Source organism: Odocoileus virginianus, chromosome 3, assembly GCF_023699985.2.
Source record: "Odocoileus virginianus isolate 20LAN1187 ecotype Illinois chromosome 3, Ovbor_1.2, whole genome shotgun sequence".
NCBI lineage: Eukaryota > Metazoa > Chordata > Mammalia > Artiodactyla > Cervidae > Odocoileus > Odocoileus virginianus.
Genome location: NC_069676.1, coordinates 5,802,018 through 5,817,353, shown reverse-complemented (window position 1 = coordinate 5,817,353; position 15,336 = coordinate 5,802,018). Strand labels below are relative to the sequence as shown.

The window sequence follows — 15,336 nt, the reverse complement described above, 5'->3', positions numbered from 1 at the left end:
GGTGTCTAAGATGCATTTCTAGGGGTGGGGGCAGTTCTTAGCCTAAAGCTGTTAAAATGTTTGTGTTTTTTTATATGAAAGTTTCTATAATAAGTTTAGTCATTTTACCATCCTATCTTTTTTTGATATCAGGTTTTTTTTTAATTGAAGTATAGTGAATTTACAATGCTGTGTTAGTTTCAAGCATACAGCAAAGTGATTCCATTACATACATGTGTGTGTGTGTGTTTGTGTGTGTATTCTTTTTCAGATTCTTTTCCATTATAAGTTATTACAAGATATGGAGTGGAAACTCTTTTTTAAAGTGACTCCAGAAAACCACTAGGGATGATACACTGAGATGTCCACTGCTGTGTTATTTATAACACTCAAAAACTAAAGACAACTCAAATCTCCATCAGCTGGGGACCAGTTAAATTAATTATGGTATGTCCACACTTGGCTTACTTGCAATTAATAAGAATGGTATTATAGGGGGAAAAAATGCAGAAATGTGATCGTATTATTAGGTGAGGAAAGCAGGCCAGAAGATACACAGATCCCGTTTATGTAGAGAAAAGGTATCTACCACCCCCAATGCACACGTGTGGAAAAGGAGCCAGAAGGATGTGTACCCAGAGTGATACTCTCTGGGCCAAAGTGATTATGGGTGATTTTTTTCCCTTATAGCAAAGCTGTACTTCATAATTTTTCTACAGTGAACGGGCATTGGTAGTAAGAAACGTTAAAAGAAAATAAAACGAACAAAAGCTCCAGCGGTGGTGCCTGGCAGTGGAACCTTCCTGGGTGCTCTGGGAACGACCGGTGAGGGAGCCAGCCGAGGTCACACAGTGGTGACCACAGTAGCACTTATAACCGCGGACACAGTACAGTTCAAAGTGCACGTGAGAGGGCCAAGGTGAGACAGAGGCTTATTGACGCGCCACGGGAACGAAAAACCAGAACGATGAGACCTCTCTGGCAGTCCAGAAAATACGAAGAAGTGCTGAAATGAAAACAGCAGAGGCTCAGAGATACAGAAAAGAAAATTAAGGGGGAAAGGAATTAATGAGGAGTTTGGGATGAAGATACACGCTACTACAGACAAAAGAGATAAACAACAAGGCCCTGTTGTATAGCACAGAGAACTACATAATGGAAAAGAATCAGAAAAAAGAATGCATAGATATGCATATAACTGAATCACCTTGCTATCTACCTATAACATTAGAAATCAACTATATTACAATTTTAAAAAAAGAAACTAGCAGAACCCAAACTGCCTTATCCACTGTAGAAACTACCAGTATGTATAAGGAAAATGCTAGAAAAGGAATGGGAAGACATGTAAAGGTTTTCCATGCTGGACGTTGCTTCCAATTTTTTAAAATCATGTGAGTGCTCTTTTCACAGTCTGTGAGGGGACTGTATGAATGAATGCAGGCAAGAAGAGAGAAAATTCAGGCGGAGAGGACACAGGAGCTCTGAGTGCTGACTGGGTGCCACCCAGCCAAGCACGTGGCCCACCTTCAGGTTGACCGGACCTTACAACAAGCCTGGGAGGCTTGACTCTCAGCCCATTTATTTTTTGGTCACACCACTTGACTTGGGGGATCCTCATTCCCCAACTAGGGATTGAACCTGGGAGCACAGTGGTGAACGTGCAGAATCTTAACCACTAGACCACCAAGAAACTTCTCCCCCTTTTTCCTTCCCCCAGGCCCATTTTAAAGATGTGAAAACTCTTTAAAATGGCTTAAGGGAAGGCTTACAGGGAAGAAGCAATCAGTCAAGGAAGAAGCTTACAGGGAGGCTTTTACAGAAGAAGCAATCAGTCAAGGCCCCATTAGCAAGACACAGAGATTGGATTTGGTGAACCCACATCTACCAGACTCAGAACACAAGCATTTGCATGCTGTAGGACCCTATGCACCCTAAACTCAAACTCAGGTAACCTTTGGTGCTAACGTGGGTTCTTGAAAAGCTTCCTAGAGATACACATCCACGAGCTGCCACTTTAAAAATGTACAAAAGCCTTTGATGTGCGTCCCCCAAAGCTCCATTGCGTATAAGAACCGAACAATGAGATAATAGTTCTCCAGAGAAAAATACAACTATTGAAGCAAAATCTCAATGACCACATTCTCCTCTGAGTTCGATTCATCTCTGCAATGCACAAATGCCTCGCTTCATTGAAACCTCAGCATCGGGTCTGAATAAGGCAGAGAGGTTTCCTCGCACCATTCATATGGCTTGAGGACTGGCCAGCCAAGATCTTGGCACGTCTGTTCTTGCTGACAAGGACACCAGCTTGGGTGAAGCTCAATTCAGCAGTCTCATTTCCCGCAACTTACAAACCACGGGATGATGCTCAACCTGGATTTGATCAGGGAATAAATTACAGAAGCAATGAAGTATTGGGATGGCCAAAAAGTTTGTTTAGGTTCTTCTGTAAGATGTTTTGGAGAAACCCGAAAGAAATTTTGGCCAACCCAACAGAATGAATTAGCTAAGCAACAGGATAAGTGATTGCGAACCTGGCCTAGAAAAACCCCTCCATTATCTCTCACTCGTTCTATTCTTTCAGGTGCAGCCCATCAAAATCTTGATTGCCCAATTCCTGCCCAACATATACTGAACAAAATCTGAAAAGGAATATCTAACAATGCTTCTTCTCTAACTTTTTGAAAGCCTCCATAATAAGACAAACCCTAGGTGTTTCCCACAATGTAATCTGCAACAACTCAAACTGAAAGTCAACTTCTATAATAGAAATTAACACAACATTTTAAATCAACTCTACTTCAATAAAATAACTTTTAAACAGCCCAATGACAGTAACAAAAAAATAATGAATAAAATAAGAAAGTCAACTTCTTGGTTAAAAAAATGTATAAACAAAAGGCCCTTTTTAGAAATGAGCTTTATTTTCAATTCTACTTAGTTCTAAAAGCCTGCATATTTATTTTTTCCTCCCACCAGGTTACCTACAAGCTTGGATATCACACATCACAACAAATAAACCAAACACCTGTAGGATCCGGGTGCTCACCACCAGACGGCCATGTTGGTGATTAAATTCGGACTCGGATTCAAAGAAGCTTCTGTGCAAAATGCTGTATTTCCTCAAACGAGCCTTAATGTTTGTCAATCTTGAAATCATCCACTTAAAAAGCAGGCCCCAAAACCCAAGCTTTCAGAACTGGATCCCAGTACCACCACATAAATCACTCTCATTCTAAAAACTCTACAATTAATGGTCCCCAAAAGTTACTTTAATAGAGGACTTCCAGGCAAGGCAAAGTTTCTCATAAAACCCCCATCCGCCCTGCCAACTGCTCTGCACCTCTCTTCCATGGGAACCCATAATACTTCACCCTCGGAGTCCTGGGGCAACCTTAGTGGCACAGGGTGGCGGAGCACAGCCCATTGTGATGGGGAAGGAATCTGGACCCTGAACCAGCAACAATGAACTTGCTCAGTCGTCACAAACACAGTCCAATAAGAGGCTGCATCAAACTGAAAAGCCAACCTTTCTGCCTCAGATCCCTGGATAAGAAAGATTTTTACGAATCTGTATAACTCGAACCAAAAAAGGATGGTTATTAAAAATAAACCAAAAAAGACACAGAAACGGGTTTCCAGGGAAAGCCTGGTAGAAGAGAGATTCTGCTCTGATTAAATAGCTTCTTTTATCTTTGGGGAATGCAACATTTTCCCAGCCCTTTACACACACTCTCCTCAGACTCTTTAAGTAGACAGCATTTCAAGGCAGCGATCAAAGCAAAAACATCTTTGAAAAGAAAACAGTGATGTGGCTGGGAAACCATGTGCATCTTGGCGAACATTTTTTCCACCCACCACGAGCTTGGACTTTCTGGGAAGGTCACTCGGTTTCTGGTCAGGAACATTCTTGAAGTTGTCAGGAACGGAGGAAGAGAGACTCTGAGAAGGTGTATTCTTGGTTCTGCATCTGGAGCTCAGGAACCAAACAGCCTGGAAAAATTAGAGGGCAAACCTCCATGAGGATGGGAAGCTGTAGCCTTGAAAACACTGTCAGGAAATATTTTCTGTTTACCATTACGAAGGGCTTCCCAGGTGGCACTAGTAGTAAAGAACCCACCTGCCAATGCAGGAGACTCAGAGAGGCAGGTTCAATCCCTGGGTTGGGAAGATCCCGTAGAGTAGGAAATAACAACCCACTTCAGTACTCTTGCCTGGAAAATTCCATGGACAGAGGAGCCTGATGGGCTACAGTCCATGGGACTGCAAAGAGTCAGACACATACTATTACTAAGATTATTTTACACCACTTTCTGATTTTACAAGGAACTTTATTACACAACAGTGTAAACACACTTAACACTCCTCAACTGTACACTTTAAAAAAAGTAACTCTTCTAAAAAGTATCTACATTTTATTTTAGTCCATGCTCTATCACTGCAAGTCAGTGGTAACTTTCATAAATGAAAAAGACCTTTGAGTAAACAATTATTAGAGAACTGTTAACTGAAAAAATCTGGAACAGGAGAGGCCTAGAAACTGTAAATGTTCATGAAGTTTGAGAATGGGTATATAGGTTATGACACAGGCCTACAGGGGAAAACTACAGAGTTGTAGAAATAAACACAGTTGATTCTTGAACAACACAGGTTAGAACATGTACCAGACCACTTGTATGTGGTTTTTTTTTTTTTTTCCAATAGTAAATACCGCAGTACTACAGGATCTAAGGTTTGGTTGACTGGATTTTTTTCAACAGTAAACACTGCAGTGCTACACGATCCAAGCTTGGCTGACTGTGGATTTTTTTCAGCTGTAAATATTGCAGTACTACACAATCCAAGGTTGGCTGAATCTGTGGATGCAGGACTACGGATATGGAAGGCCAACTGTAAACTTATACTTGGATTTTCAACTTCGAGGAGACTCGACTCCCCTAACCCTTGTGCTGTCAATTAATAGTGTAAGGGAATTCTCTGTATTTTCTTTGCAACATTTCTATAAACCTAACTCTTTCCAAGATAAAAAGGTCATTTGAAAAACCAACAACAGATGGGGGAGGAACAACTGGGTCACATCACAGACAAATGCAAGAAGCTGGATCCCTACCTCACACCACACACAAAAGTCAACTCAAAATGGATCACAGACCTAATTATTAAAACTATAAAACATCTACGAGAAACTTTTAGGTGAAAGTCCTTGTGACCGTGGGTTGAAAAGTGAAGTGAAAGTCGTATCTGACTCTTTGCGACCTATGGACTGTAGGCTCCTCTGGCCTGCCTCTGTCCATGGAATTCTCCAGGCAAGAATACTGGAGTAGGCTGCCATTCCCTTCTCCAGGGGAACCTTCCTGACCCAGGGATCGAACCAGTCCAACCACTGCAGGTGGACTCTTTACCATCTGAGCCACCAGGGAAGCCCTGGATGAGGCAATGACCTTGAGGCTATAACATAAAACGTACCAGTGACAAAAGAAACAGACACACTGGACTTCATCAAATTTGTCGAATTTGCGCTTCAGATGACACATCAAGAAACGGAAAAGACGGTCCACCAAATGGGAGGAAACACTTTCAAATCATTTACCTGATAAGGAACTGGTATCCAGAATGCAAAAAGAACCCCTACAATTACAACTTCAGTAATAATCCAACTAAAAACTGGCAAAAGATCTAAACAGACATTTCACCAAAGAAGATATACAAATGGCCAACAGTTCAATGTCATTAACTTGTAAATCACTACAAGTTAATTACAATTAACATTAACTTGTAAATCAACCTTCACATCCATTAGGAAGGCTATAATCAAAAAGATTGACAATAACAAGCATTAGCAAGGTCATGCAGAAATTGGAACCGTCAGACACTGCTAGTGGGAATGTAAATTGCTGAGCCACTTTGAAAAGGAGTCTGGCGGTTCCTCAAAAGGATAAATATAGTTGCCATATGACCCAGCAATTCCACTCCTGGGTATATACCAGAGATCTGAAAACTTAAGTCCACATAAACACTTGTACACAAAAGTTTGTATCAGCATTATTCAAAATAGCCAAAAAGTGGGAACATCTCAAATATCCACCAACTGAAGCGCAAACTGTGGCATATCAATACAATGGACTATTATTCAGTCATAGCAAGAAATGAAATAGTGACACACACTACAAGATGGAAGAACGTAGAAGACACTGTGCTGAATGAAGGCAGCCAGACACAAAAAGCCATATGTGACTCCATCAGTGTGAAATATGCAGGACAGGCAAATCCATTAGAGACAGAAGGGAGATCAGTGGCTGCTTACGGGTGGGAAAGGGGCGAATGGGAAGGAACTGCTTAATGGGTAGGGGGTATCCCTTGGGGTGGATGAAAACATTCTAGAATTAGAGGTGACCACTGCACAACCATATGAAAATACTACAAAATACTGAATTGTGAAGACTGACTTCCACGTTTTACTTAAAATCTGTTTCCATGGTTTGACACTTTCCTTTTCTCCCTATCTTCCCCTGCCCATAACTTTTTACAAATATTTCAACATAAAGAAGAGTTAAAAGGACAGTTCACCAAACACCCACAAACACACAACCTACATTCCGCAATTAACACTTCACTTTACCATGTATCCATCCATTTATCTACCCAATTATCCATCTACATAATTTTGGATATGTTTCAAAGGTGCAGATATCAGTGTCCTTGGTCTCTAAACATTCAGACACCTTTCTCCCTGTGAAGTGAAGTGAAGTGAAGTGAAGTCGCTCAGTCGTGTCCAACTCTCTGTGACCCCATGGACTGTAGCCCACCAGGCTCCTCCGTCTGTGGGGTTTTCCAGGCGAGAGTACTGGAGTGGTTGCCATTGCCTTCTCCATCTCTCCCTGTATTTCAAACATTTTGTTGTTGTTCAGTCACTATGTCAAGTCTGACTCTTTGCGACCCCATGGACTGTAGCACTTCAGGTTTCCCTGACCTTCACTATCTCCTGGAGTTAACGCACTCATGTCCATTGAGTCAATGATGCCATCCAACCATCTCATCCTCTGTTGCCCCCTTCTCCTGCTCTCAATCTTTCCCAACATCAGGGTCTTTTCCAATGAGTCAGCTTTACGCATCAGGCGGCCAAAGTATTGGACCTTCAGCTTCAGCATCAGTCCTTCCAATGAAAATTCAGGGTTGATTCAAGCTTTTTAGGACTTTTAAAAAATTTCTGAGTTCAGCTCCAACAATTACAAAAGTGAGTGTACAGAATAGTGAACCATCCCCTTGGACCCGCTGACTTCCACAGCATGGTTACCTCAGTGGACAGGCTGGACTAGATCCTTCTGATTCCTCACTGGCAGTTACTTCCCTCACTCACTCACTCAGCATTTATTCAGTGTTACTGTGTGTAAGTCACAACGCCAGAGTGTGATACTAGAGTGTACCTACAGGTACCTACTTTCTTTATTTTCTGAACATTTTCCTGAGTGTGGCTGGGAGGAGGGAGGCAGAATTCCCTGACAGTCCTATGGTTAGGACTCTACACTCTCACTGCCAAGGGTCCAGGTTCTATCGTTGGTTGGGGAACTAAGATCCCACAAACCATGCAGCATAGCCAAAAAGAAGAAAAGAAAATTCTGTGTAGACATGTTATCAGTGATGGTGTCATCACTATTGGTCATGTGAGTATCTTTTCAGCTACCTGACTCTTCTGTTCTTGGAGATTTAGGTGATTTCCACTTTTAAAAAACCTGAAAAAGCTAGTTGCTGCCTCCCTGACAGAGCCCTTTCTGGAGAGAAGCTTCCCTCACTCAGAGCACAGGCTGAAAGAGTTGGCCTAGGTCAGGGATCTATAAAGTCACAATCAAAATCAGGATCCTGGGCTACTGGCTAAGCTAGCCTTGGGCCGAGCTGAGAGGTTACGAAGCCTGAGGCTACCATCCTGATGGTCACAAGCCAGGAGACAAGCAGTGAAGAAAGCTGGTCAGGTAAGAAAGGATGATGAAGCCAATGGACAGAGAAAATGATGAGAACACACTGAGCCCTCCTCTGCCAAGGCCACTTCTGGCACTACTATGCCTCTCTCCAGCTCTGCAAATGGCAGATTTCCTCTCGTTCTTTAGGTCTTGATTTCAATGGCACCTTCTTAGCCTCTCCCTGACCATCCTAAACTGGGAGCCTCTCCCTTCAATTCTCCGCCTTGAAATTGATTTTTTTCCTATTTTCTTGCTATGCCCCTGCTATTCTGTGCATTCACTGAGAGAAAGATGTCAGTTGCTCAGCTGTGTCTGACTCTTTGCAACCCCATGGGCTGTAGCCCGCCAGGCTCCTCCATCTGTGGGACTTTCCAGGCAAGAATACTGGAGTGGGTTGCCATTTCCTTCTCCAGTGGATCTTCCTGATCCACAGTTTGAACCTGGGTCTCCTGCATTGCAGGCAGACTGTTAACCGTTTGAGCAGCCAGTGCATTCACTGAAGGCAGGGACTACGGCTGTTTTGGTCTCAAATGTAACCCTGGAGCACAGGCCTCGACAGACAGTTGTGAATAAACACTAACAAATGAATGAAGGAGAAGCTCCCCAACACTGCTACTTTGTGTGAGGACTTAGTTATACTCCCTGCACTCCTGCAGATTCCTCGATCTCCTCATGAGCCCTCTCTGTACCCAGGCAGGCCTCATCCCGACTCCCCAAAGGGGCCTCTCTAGGCATGTTTTGGGCTTCTCTGGGGGCTCAGACACTAGAGAATCTGCCTGCAATGCAGGAGATCCGGATTTGATCCTGGGTGAGGAAAATCCCCTGGAAAAGGGTATTGCAACTCACTCCAGTGTTCTTATCTGGAGAACTCCATGGACAGAGGAACCTAGCAGGCTACAGTCCATGGGTTCGCAAAGAGTCAGACACAAATGAACAACTAATACTTGTCAGGCGCCCTTTACAGTCCTCTTTCTGGGCTCCAAAATACTTTCCAGTGGCACAGAAACCCCTGCTCGCCTGACCTCCTAAATCCTAGAATCATCCCCTTAAACAGCTACTTGGCTGACACAAGGACCACCCAGCAACCCCAAGTTCAGTGTCTAAATGACTCAAGACAGCCAACTTTTCATTCTCTTCCTCTTTAGAGAAAGGACACAGGGATGGGCCCAGCATGCCCCAGAACCCCTGATTCTCTTGTTTTTTTTTTTTCCCGACTCTGTTTACTATGTGTCTCATAATTCATTAACAGCAGTATTGGAATTATGGCCCTAACACTGAAAGGAAAACCAATCCAACTGGATATTTTTCATCTAATGAGAACATATAAATAGGCATAAAAAACAGAAATAAATTCTGAATACACTTCTGCTGGCTTCCAGCAGGGTGGGAGCAAAACTCAGCAGCAAACTGGTCTCTCAAGCCGTATTTTCCACTTTGGCCAATGCCAAGCATAGGCTAAGCAAAACAGCTGGCAAGAGGTGATGGAGCCACAGGCTCCAGGGAAGTCATCTCTTGGCACCGGGTGCAGCCAGGACTTGCAGACCGCCATGCTCTAATCAAAGCTTCAGCCTGGACTGCAGGGACATAGTTTAACTCCTGTAAACCCCAGTTTCCTCTCGAGCATAGAGAGTTACTTTGAAAGCAGAAAGCATGACACAAAAGTGAAGACTGGGAGGACACAGAACGACCATCAGGAGGATGATTCTAGAGAACGACGCTGGGAACAATGATGACGGAGGAGACAGGCGGGCTGGACTTACACGATCATGCAGAACATCATGAAGACATTCCACAGGGCGATGAAGATTCGGAAGTATCTGAGGCTCAGCAGGAACTCCCGGATGTTGTCACCTGGGAAGTCAGAAAGCACTTTCACAAGCAGTGCTCACACTTCTGTTTCCACCACCGCACTGTACTTCTGAGGTCCCTGCCCGCCCCACACCCACTGCCCCCACATTCCAGCAGCAGCATGGCTTTTCCTTTGAGCCACCTCAGTTCCCCAACCCTGAGCACTCAGGCCATAGCTGCCACTGACCAACCCCGAGAGGACCAAGCCCCCAGCCTCTGAGTGGCTCAGGGAAAAGCACGTGACCCAAATCCGTCCAATGAGCGCTGGCCCTGGGACTTTGGCCCCAACTACTGGGAAAGAGGCACTTGCTTTCTCCCAGGGTTGCTGGGCTGTGACGATGGAAGCCCGATTCTCAAAGGCAGGGGTTGGAAAACCATGGCTGGTCCACAGGCCAAAACTGGCCTCTGCTACCTACTTCTGTAGAGCCCAGGAGTGAAGAAATTTTTTTTTTAAGATTAAAAAAAAAAAGAATCAACAAAGCATTTAGTGTGACACAAGAAATTACATGAAATTCAAATTTTAATGCCTGTAAATAAAACTTTATTAAAATACAGCCATGCCTATTCATTTACATACTGTCCATGGAGGCTTCCAAATCACGGAGGTGAACTGTTGCACCAGAGACTAATGGCCCACAAGCCTAAACTATTTATGATCTGGCCCTCCACAGAAAAAATGTGGGTCAAGGGTCATCTTTATCAACACAAGCCAGCCTGACAGTAAAACCAACCCAGGAGGAAGAAGAGCTGCGGAGGGTCACATGCTACAGGTCTGCTTTAAGCCCTGAATCCACATGTGTCTGAAGACCATTCTACCATTGGATGTTTCAATTCGCTTTATACATTTTGAGTTTTGAGCTGGTTTCCAGTATTTACAACTGAAGTGATAGTATCAGTTGTTCAGTCATGTCCAACTGTTTGACTCCATGAACTGTAGCCTGCCAGGCTCCTCTGTCCATAGAATTCTCTAGGCAAGAATACTGGAGTGGGTAGCCAGTCCCTTCTCCAGGGGATCTTCCCAACCCAGGGATTGAAGCCTGGTCTCCTGCATTGTAGATGGATTCTTTACTATCTGAGCCACCAGGGAAACCCCTTACAACTGAAAAAGCATAGTAATTCAAGCAAGTAAAATGAGAGTTCTGCTTTGGTGACGACTTAATCTAGTATACACTGATGCCAACGAATAGAAACCACTCCAAGGAGAGGGAATTTGGTACATGAAGACTCCAGAGAGACTTCCCTGACGGTCCAAGGATTAAGAATCTGCCTTCCAATACAGGAGATGCAGCTTAGATCCCTGGTTGGGGCAAGAAGATCCCACATGCCTCAGGGCAACTAAGGCCATGTGCTGCAACTACTGAGCCCACACACCACAACTAGAGAGAAGCCTGTGGACCACAATGAAAGATCCCACATGCCACAATGAAGATCTTGTGTGCCACAGCTAAGACCTGACACAACCAAAAAACATAAATATTAGGGGGAAAAAAAAGATTCCAGAGATCTGGGTTCCAGAACCTTCCTCTGGGGTTCTAAGTTGATTGCCCAGCCTCTTAAGGCCTCCGGAATGAGATGAACGGATCCAGATGAGGTGCTCTACAAGGATGGCACCCCAAGTGCCATCCACAGACCAGGGCTGTCTAGGAAGTATGGAATACCAGGTGGGAGCCCAGAAACTTCCAGAGCAACCCAATATGATGGCCACTTGGCGCTGCTGCACCATCCAAGCACAAAAGCAGCACAAGGTCTTGCTCAACATAGTTTAGACAAGTCCAGCACTGTCCAAAGGGATTTCCCTGGTGGCTCAGCATAAAGAACCTACCTGCAATGCAGGAGCCGCAGGAGATGCAGGTCTGATCCCTGGGTGGGGAAGATGCCCTGGAGGAGGGCATGGCAACTCACTCTAGTATTCTTGTCTGGAAAATCCCATGAACAGAGGAGCCTGGTGGGTTGCAGTCCATGGGGTTGCAAAGAGTTGGACCCCACTGAGCAATTGAACAACAGTATTGTCCAAATCATGTGGTTAGTGACATGTAACACAGCTTCTGTAGTGTTGGCCCAGCACGGACTGCAAATGTCAGAGATAGGTCCATCCCCAGGACGTCTGCAAGGCACTGCTTGGTGAGGCCCTTCTCTGAGCCCAGGATCACAAAACTGGCCTCTCTTCCTCTCAACAAAGGCTGACTAAAGGCCACTAGTTCAGGGGGTACAGGGAGGAATGAGATGGGTATCCCCACCCTAAGGAGCTCACAGGGAGGACAAATGCTAAACAAGTAACCACATAACTGATTATTCACTGTGAGTGCTGCAGGAGCTGTAATGGGGTACCCAACCTGGCATGCGTCAGGAGGGAAAGGGGTCAGAAGAAGTCTCAGTGAGAAAGTGCATAAGCTTGGACGTTAAATATGGGCTGAAGTTTACTGCCCTTCTGTGCAGGCGACCTGGGCCTATGTGTGCCCCAGTTTCTTCCAGTATAAATGGGGACGATGTGGGACTGGGAAGGCTGCTGCACAGTGCCCATTATATAGCATGCTCTCGATAAATGCAGTCACTATGATATTAGGGGTCAGCCAAGCAGACGATGGAGAGAGAGGAGAATTCTCTACAGGGGCAACAGCCCACACAGAGTCCTAGCTTGAAGGAGCCTTGCAAGAAGCCCCCAATCAGAGAAAAGTCACTGTCTGACCATCCTTGTCATCGATGCTTCTGCTACCTCCAAGCTAGAATAGTGCCTTCCACATAGTGGGTAAGCAACGTACACAACTGCTGAATGAATGCATGCATGTATGAATGAATGAACAGATGGGCAGTCTAGTGATTGAGAGGACAATCTCTGGAGACAGAAAAACCCAGGCTCAAATCCTCATGCTGTCACTGATTTGCTTGGTGGCCACAAAAAAGTTGAGCTATATTTATGAGCCTCAGTTTCCTCATCTGTAACACAGGAAAATTCTCCTTAACTTTTAGAAACAGAGGTGGAATGAAATACCTGTAGGAAGATCCTAACAAGGCAACCACCACCAGGCAAGCTGCTGAGAAAGGAGAGCTGTCAGACTGTCTGTTCAGAGTCACAGCTCCTCAGGGTTCTTGTTGTCCCCATGCAATGCTCCATCATAGCACCCACGACCTTAGCTGCAATGCCACCTCCTCAGAGGGCCTTCCCTCCACACAAGGAAGTCGGAGCAGCAACCCCATTGCTATCCTCCCCTGACATCTTCTCCTTCACTGTCTGCTCTTTGTTGAGGAACTGTTTGTCCCACTCTGTGCAACTACAACCCAAAGGCAGGAATTACATGTCGTGTTCCCTCCAGGGTTCCCAGCATCTGGCACAGTAGCTACTATATAACAGGAACTCAATAAATGCTAGGTGAATGAGCAGATGAATGGATACAATAGTCAGGTACAGGTCCCATTAGACTCCAAATAGTTATATGAGTCAATTTATCTGCAAGTATCGGAGAAGGCAATGGCACCCCACTCCAGTACTCTTGCCTGGAAAATCCCAACGACGGAGGAGCCTGGTAGGCTACAGTCCACGGAGTCGAGAAGAGTTGGACAGGACTGAGCGACTATACTTTCACTTTTCACTTTCATGCACTGGAGAAGGAAATGGCAGCCCACTCCAGTGTTCTTGCCTGGAGAATTCCAGGGATGGGAGCCTTGGTGGGCTGCCGTCTATGGGGTCACACAGAGTTGGACATGACTGACATAACTTAGCAGCAGCAGCAGCAGCTGCAAGTATATATTCAAGGGCCACCAGGGGCCAGGCGGGTAAAAGGCTATAAAGATAAGGGGGCGGAGGCTGGGATAAGCTAGAGTCCACAGGCCCCACTTCGATGGGGTCTTGCCTCTCAACTCCCATTTAACAGATGCCAAAAGGTCTCTTAACTCCAAGTTGTAGAATGTTCTAATTTACATCTGAATTTTTATATGACAACTCCTGGCTCATTTGAAAGCTAATCTAATTGAACATTAAACTAATCTAACTGAAAATTAAACAGGTCTACAGCATTCTGAACCCACTCCAATATTCTTGCCTGGAGAATCCATGAACAGAAAAGCCTGTGGGGGCCCTGTGGTGGAGGGGGGTGCTCTGGTTCATGAGGCTGCAGAGTTGAACACAGCTGAACGACTAAACAATAACAACACCATTCTGAAGATAATACCTATTTGTGAGGATATTCATTCATTCACACTGGAATATTGGAACTTCAAGCAGGCAAGGAAGCCAAAACAAGTTGGAGCCTCTTTTCTGGAGCTTAAGATCAAGTGTGAGAAGCAGATATTAGCCAGATGATAGCACACACTGAAGAAAAGTATAACTGTAAAAAGTGATATGAGTGCTGACCTATGCAAGGAGGCCTGGTAAGAGAAACAAGTGGATGACAAAGGTGGGTAGAAGGAACAGCACAAACTCGGGTCACCCCCCACCACACACACTTAAAACTGATGAGAAAAAACTGTCCTCTCCGAAATGTACCAATTTCAGAGTCCTGAAAGGAGGCCTTACCTGTGCTGGGCTCCCTCGACTCCTCCCCAAAGCCCTGCGTGTCCTTCTTTTTCCTACAAAGAGAAGCAGACAGCGTCCATTTTCAATAGGACAAACACATCACTTGGTCCCCAGGCCCTGATCCCCAGCTCAGAGGAGAGTTCTAGCCCTACCGCTGGTTTGCTGTGACTTCGTGCAGTTCAGTGATCCTCCCTGGACCACCACTTGCCCCGCCAATCACAGCTAAGACTACAGCCATCGACAGGGTGGAGGCGGTGGTCCGAGGGTGCCAAATGCGGGGCTGAGGATACACGTTAGGGCTAAGAGATTCTCGGGGGACGGGCCTGAGGCTCTCATGAATGCGAGCAAAGGGATACTGGGGGAACTGAGAGTCTGGATTTCAAGTCGCGGTGGCGCAGATTCACAGAAGGACGGACCCGAATGGAGGCGGAACTAGAGGCCGGGACTTGGGGGCGGGGCCGGGGTCGTAGGGCAGGCTCACGCTCGCAGGGGCGGGGCTACAGTTCCCCCGGATGGAGCCACGGTCCAATGCGGCCTACTCACAGCTTAAAGTTGAGCACTGCCCCAGCGTTCATCAACAGCGTCCTGCAGAGGAAGAATACGGTTACCTAGACCGCCCCCCACCGTACAGGGCCCTCACGTCCCATCCGCTGATCCTCCTAATTACCCAAACAGCAGGATGTCTCCGATCATCGTTACGGCCGGAGAGTCCGTCAGAACAGGAAGCGGAAACCTCCGGGAGGGAGGGGAGAGACACATGAGCCAACCAATCTGGAAGCAGCTCTGGAGAGGGCTGAGCCAATCAAAGGCCAAGGCGGGCAGAGTCCCGCCTTCTACAGGCCAAGCCCCTTAAAGGAAGAGCCAGCGCCGCTCCTTGCTTGAAAAGTGTTAGTGAAAGTGTTAGTCGCTCAGTCGTGTCCAACTCTTTGTGACCCCGTGGACTGTAGCCCCTCAGACGCTTCTGTCCATGGACTTCTCCAGGCAAGAATACTGGAGTGGGTTGCCATTCCCTTCTGGGAATCTTTCCGACCCAGGGTTCGA

The 15,336-nt window shown here is 45.7% G+C and overlaps 1 protein-coding gene across 3 annotated transcripts in view; it reads right to left on the bottom strand.

Moving 5' to 3' along the window:
- SMIM7 (small integral membrane protein 7) overlaps nucleotides 1-15,336 on the bottom strand; it is a 23,850-nt gene extending 8,514 nt beyond the window's left edge. Inside the window, exons 1-5 of one of the 3 annotated variants that reach the window (XR_011485953.1) lie at nucleotides 14,963-15,336; nucleotides 14,839-14,880; nucleotides 14,296-14,348; nucleotides 9,698-9,788; nucleotides 3,841-3,975 (exon numbers count right to left, since the gene is read on the bottom strand). Coding sequence is in view for 2 of the 3 variants with exons in the window: in XM_020908677.2 (XP_020764336.1) it covers nucleotides 3,960-3,975; nucleotides 9,698-9,788; nucleotides 14,296-14,348; nucleotides 14,839-14,880; nucleotides 14,963-15,054 (294 nt within the window). In the remaining variant the exon portion in view is untranslated. Of the gene's footprint in view, nucleotides 1-2,885; nucleotides 3,976-9,697; nucleotides 9,789-14,295; nucleotides 14,349-14,447; nucleotides 14,738-14,838; nucleotides 14,881-14,962 lie in introns of those variants that run through there. The other 2 variants (XM_020908677.2, XM_020908676.2) reach the window with 2 other exon arrangements.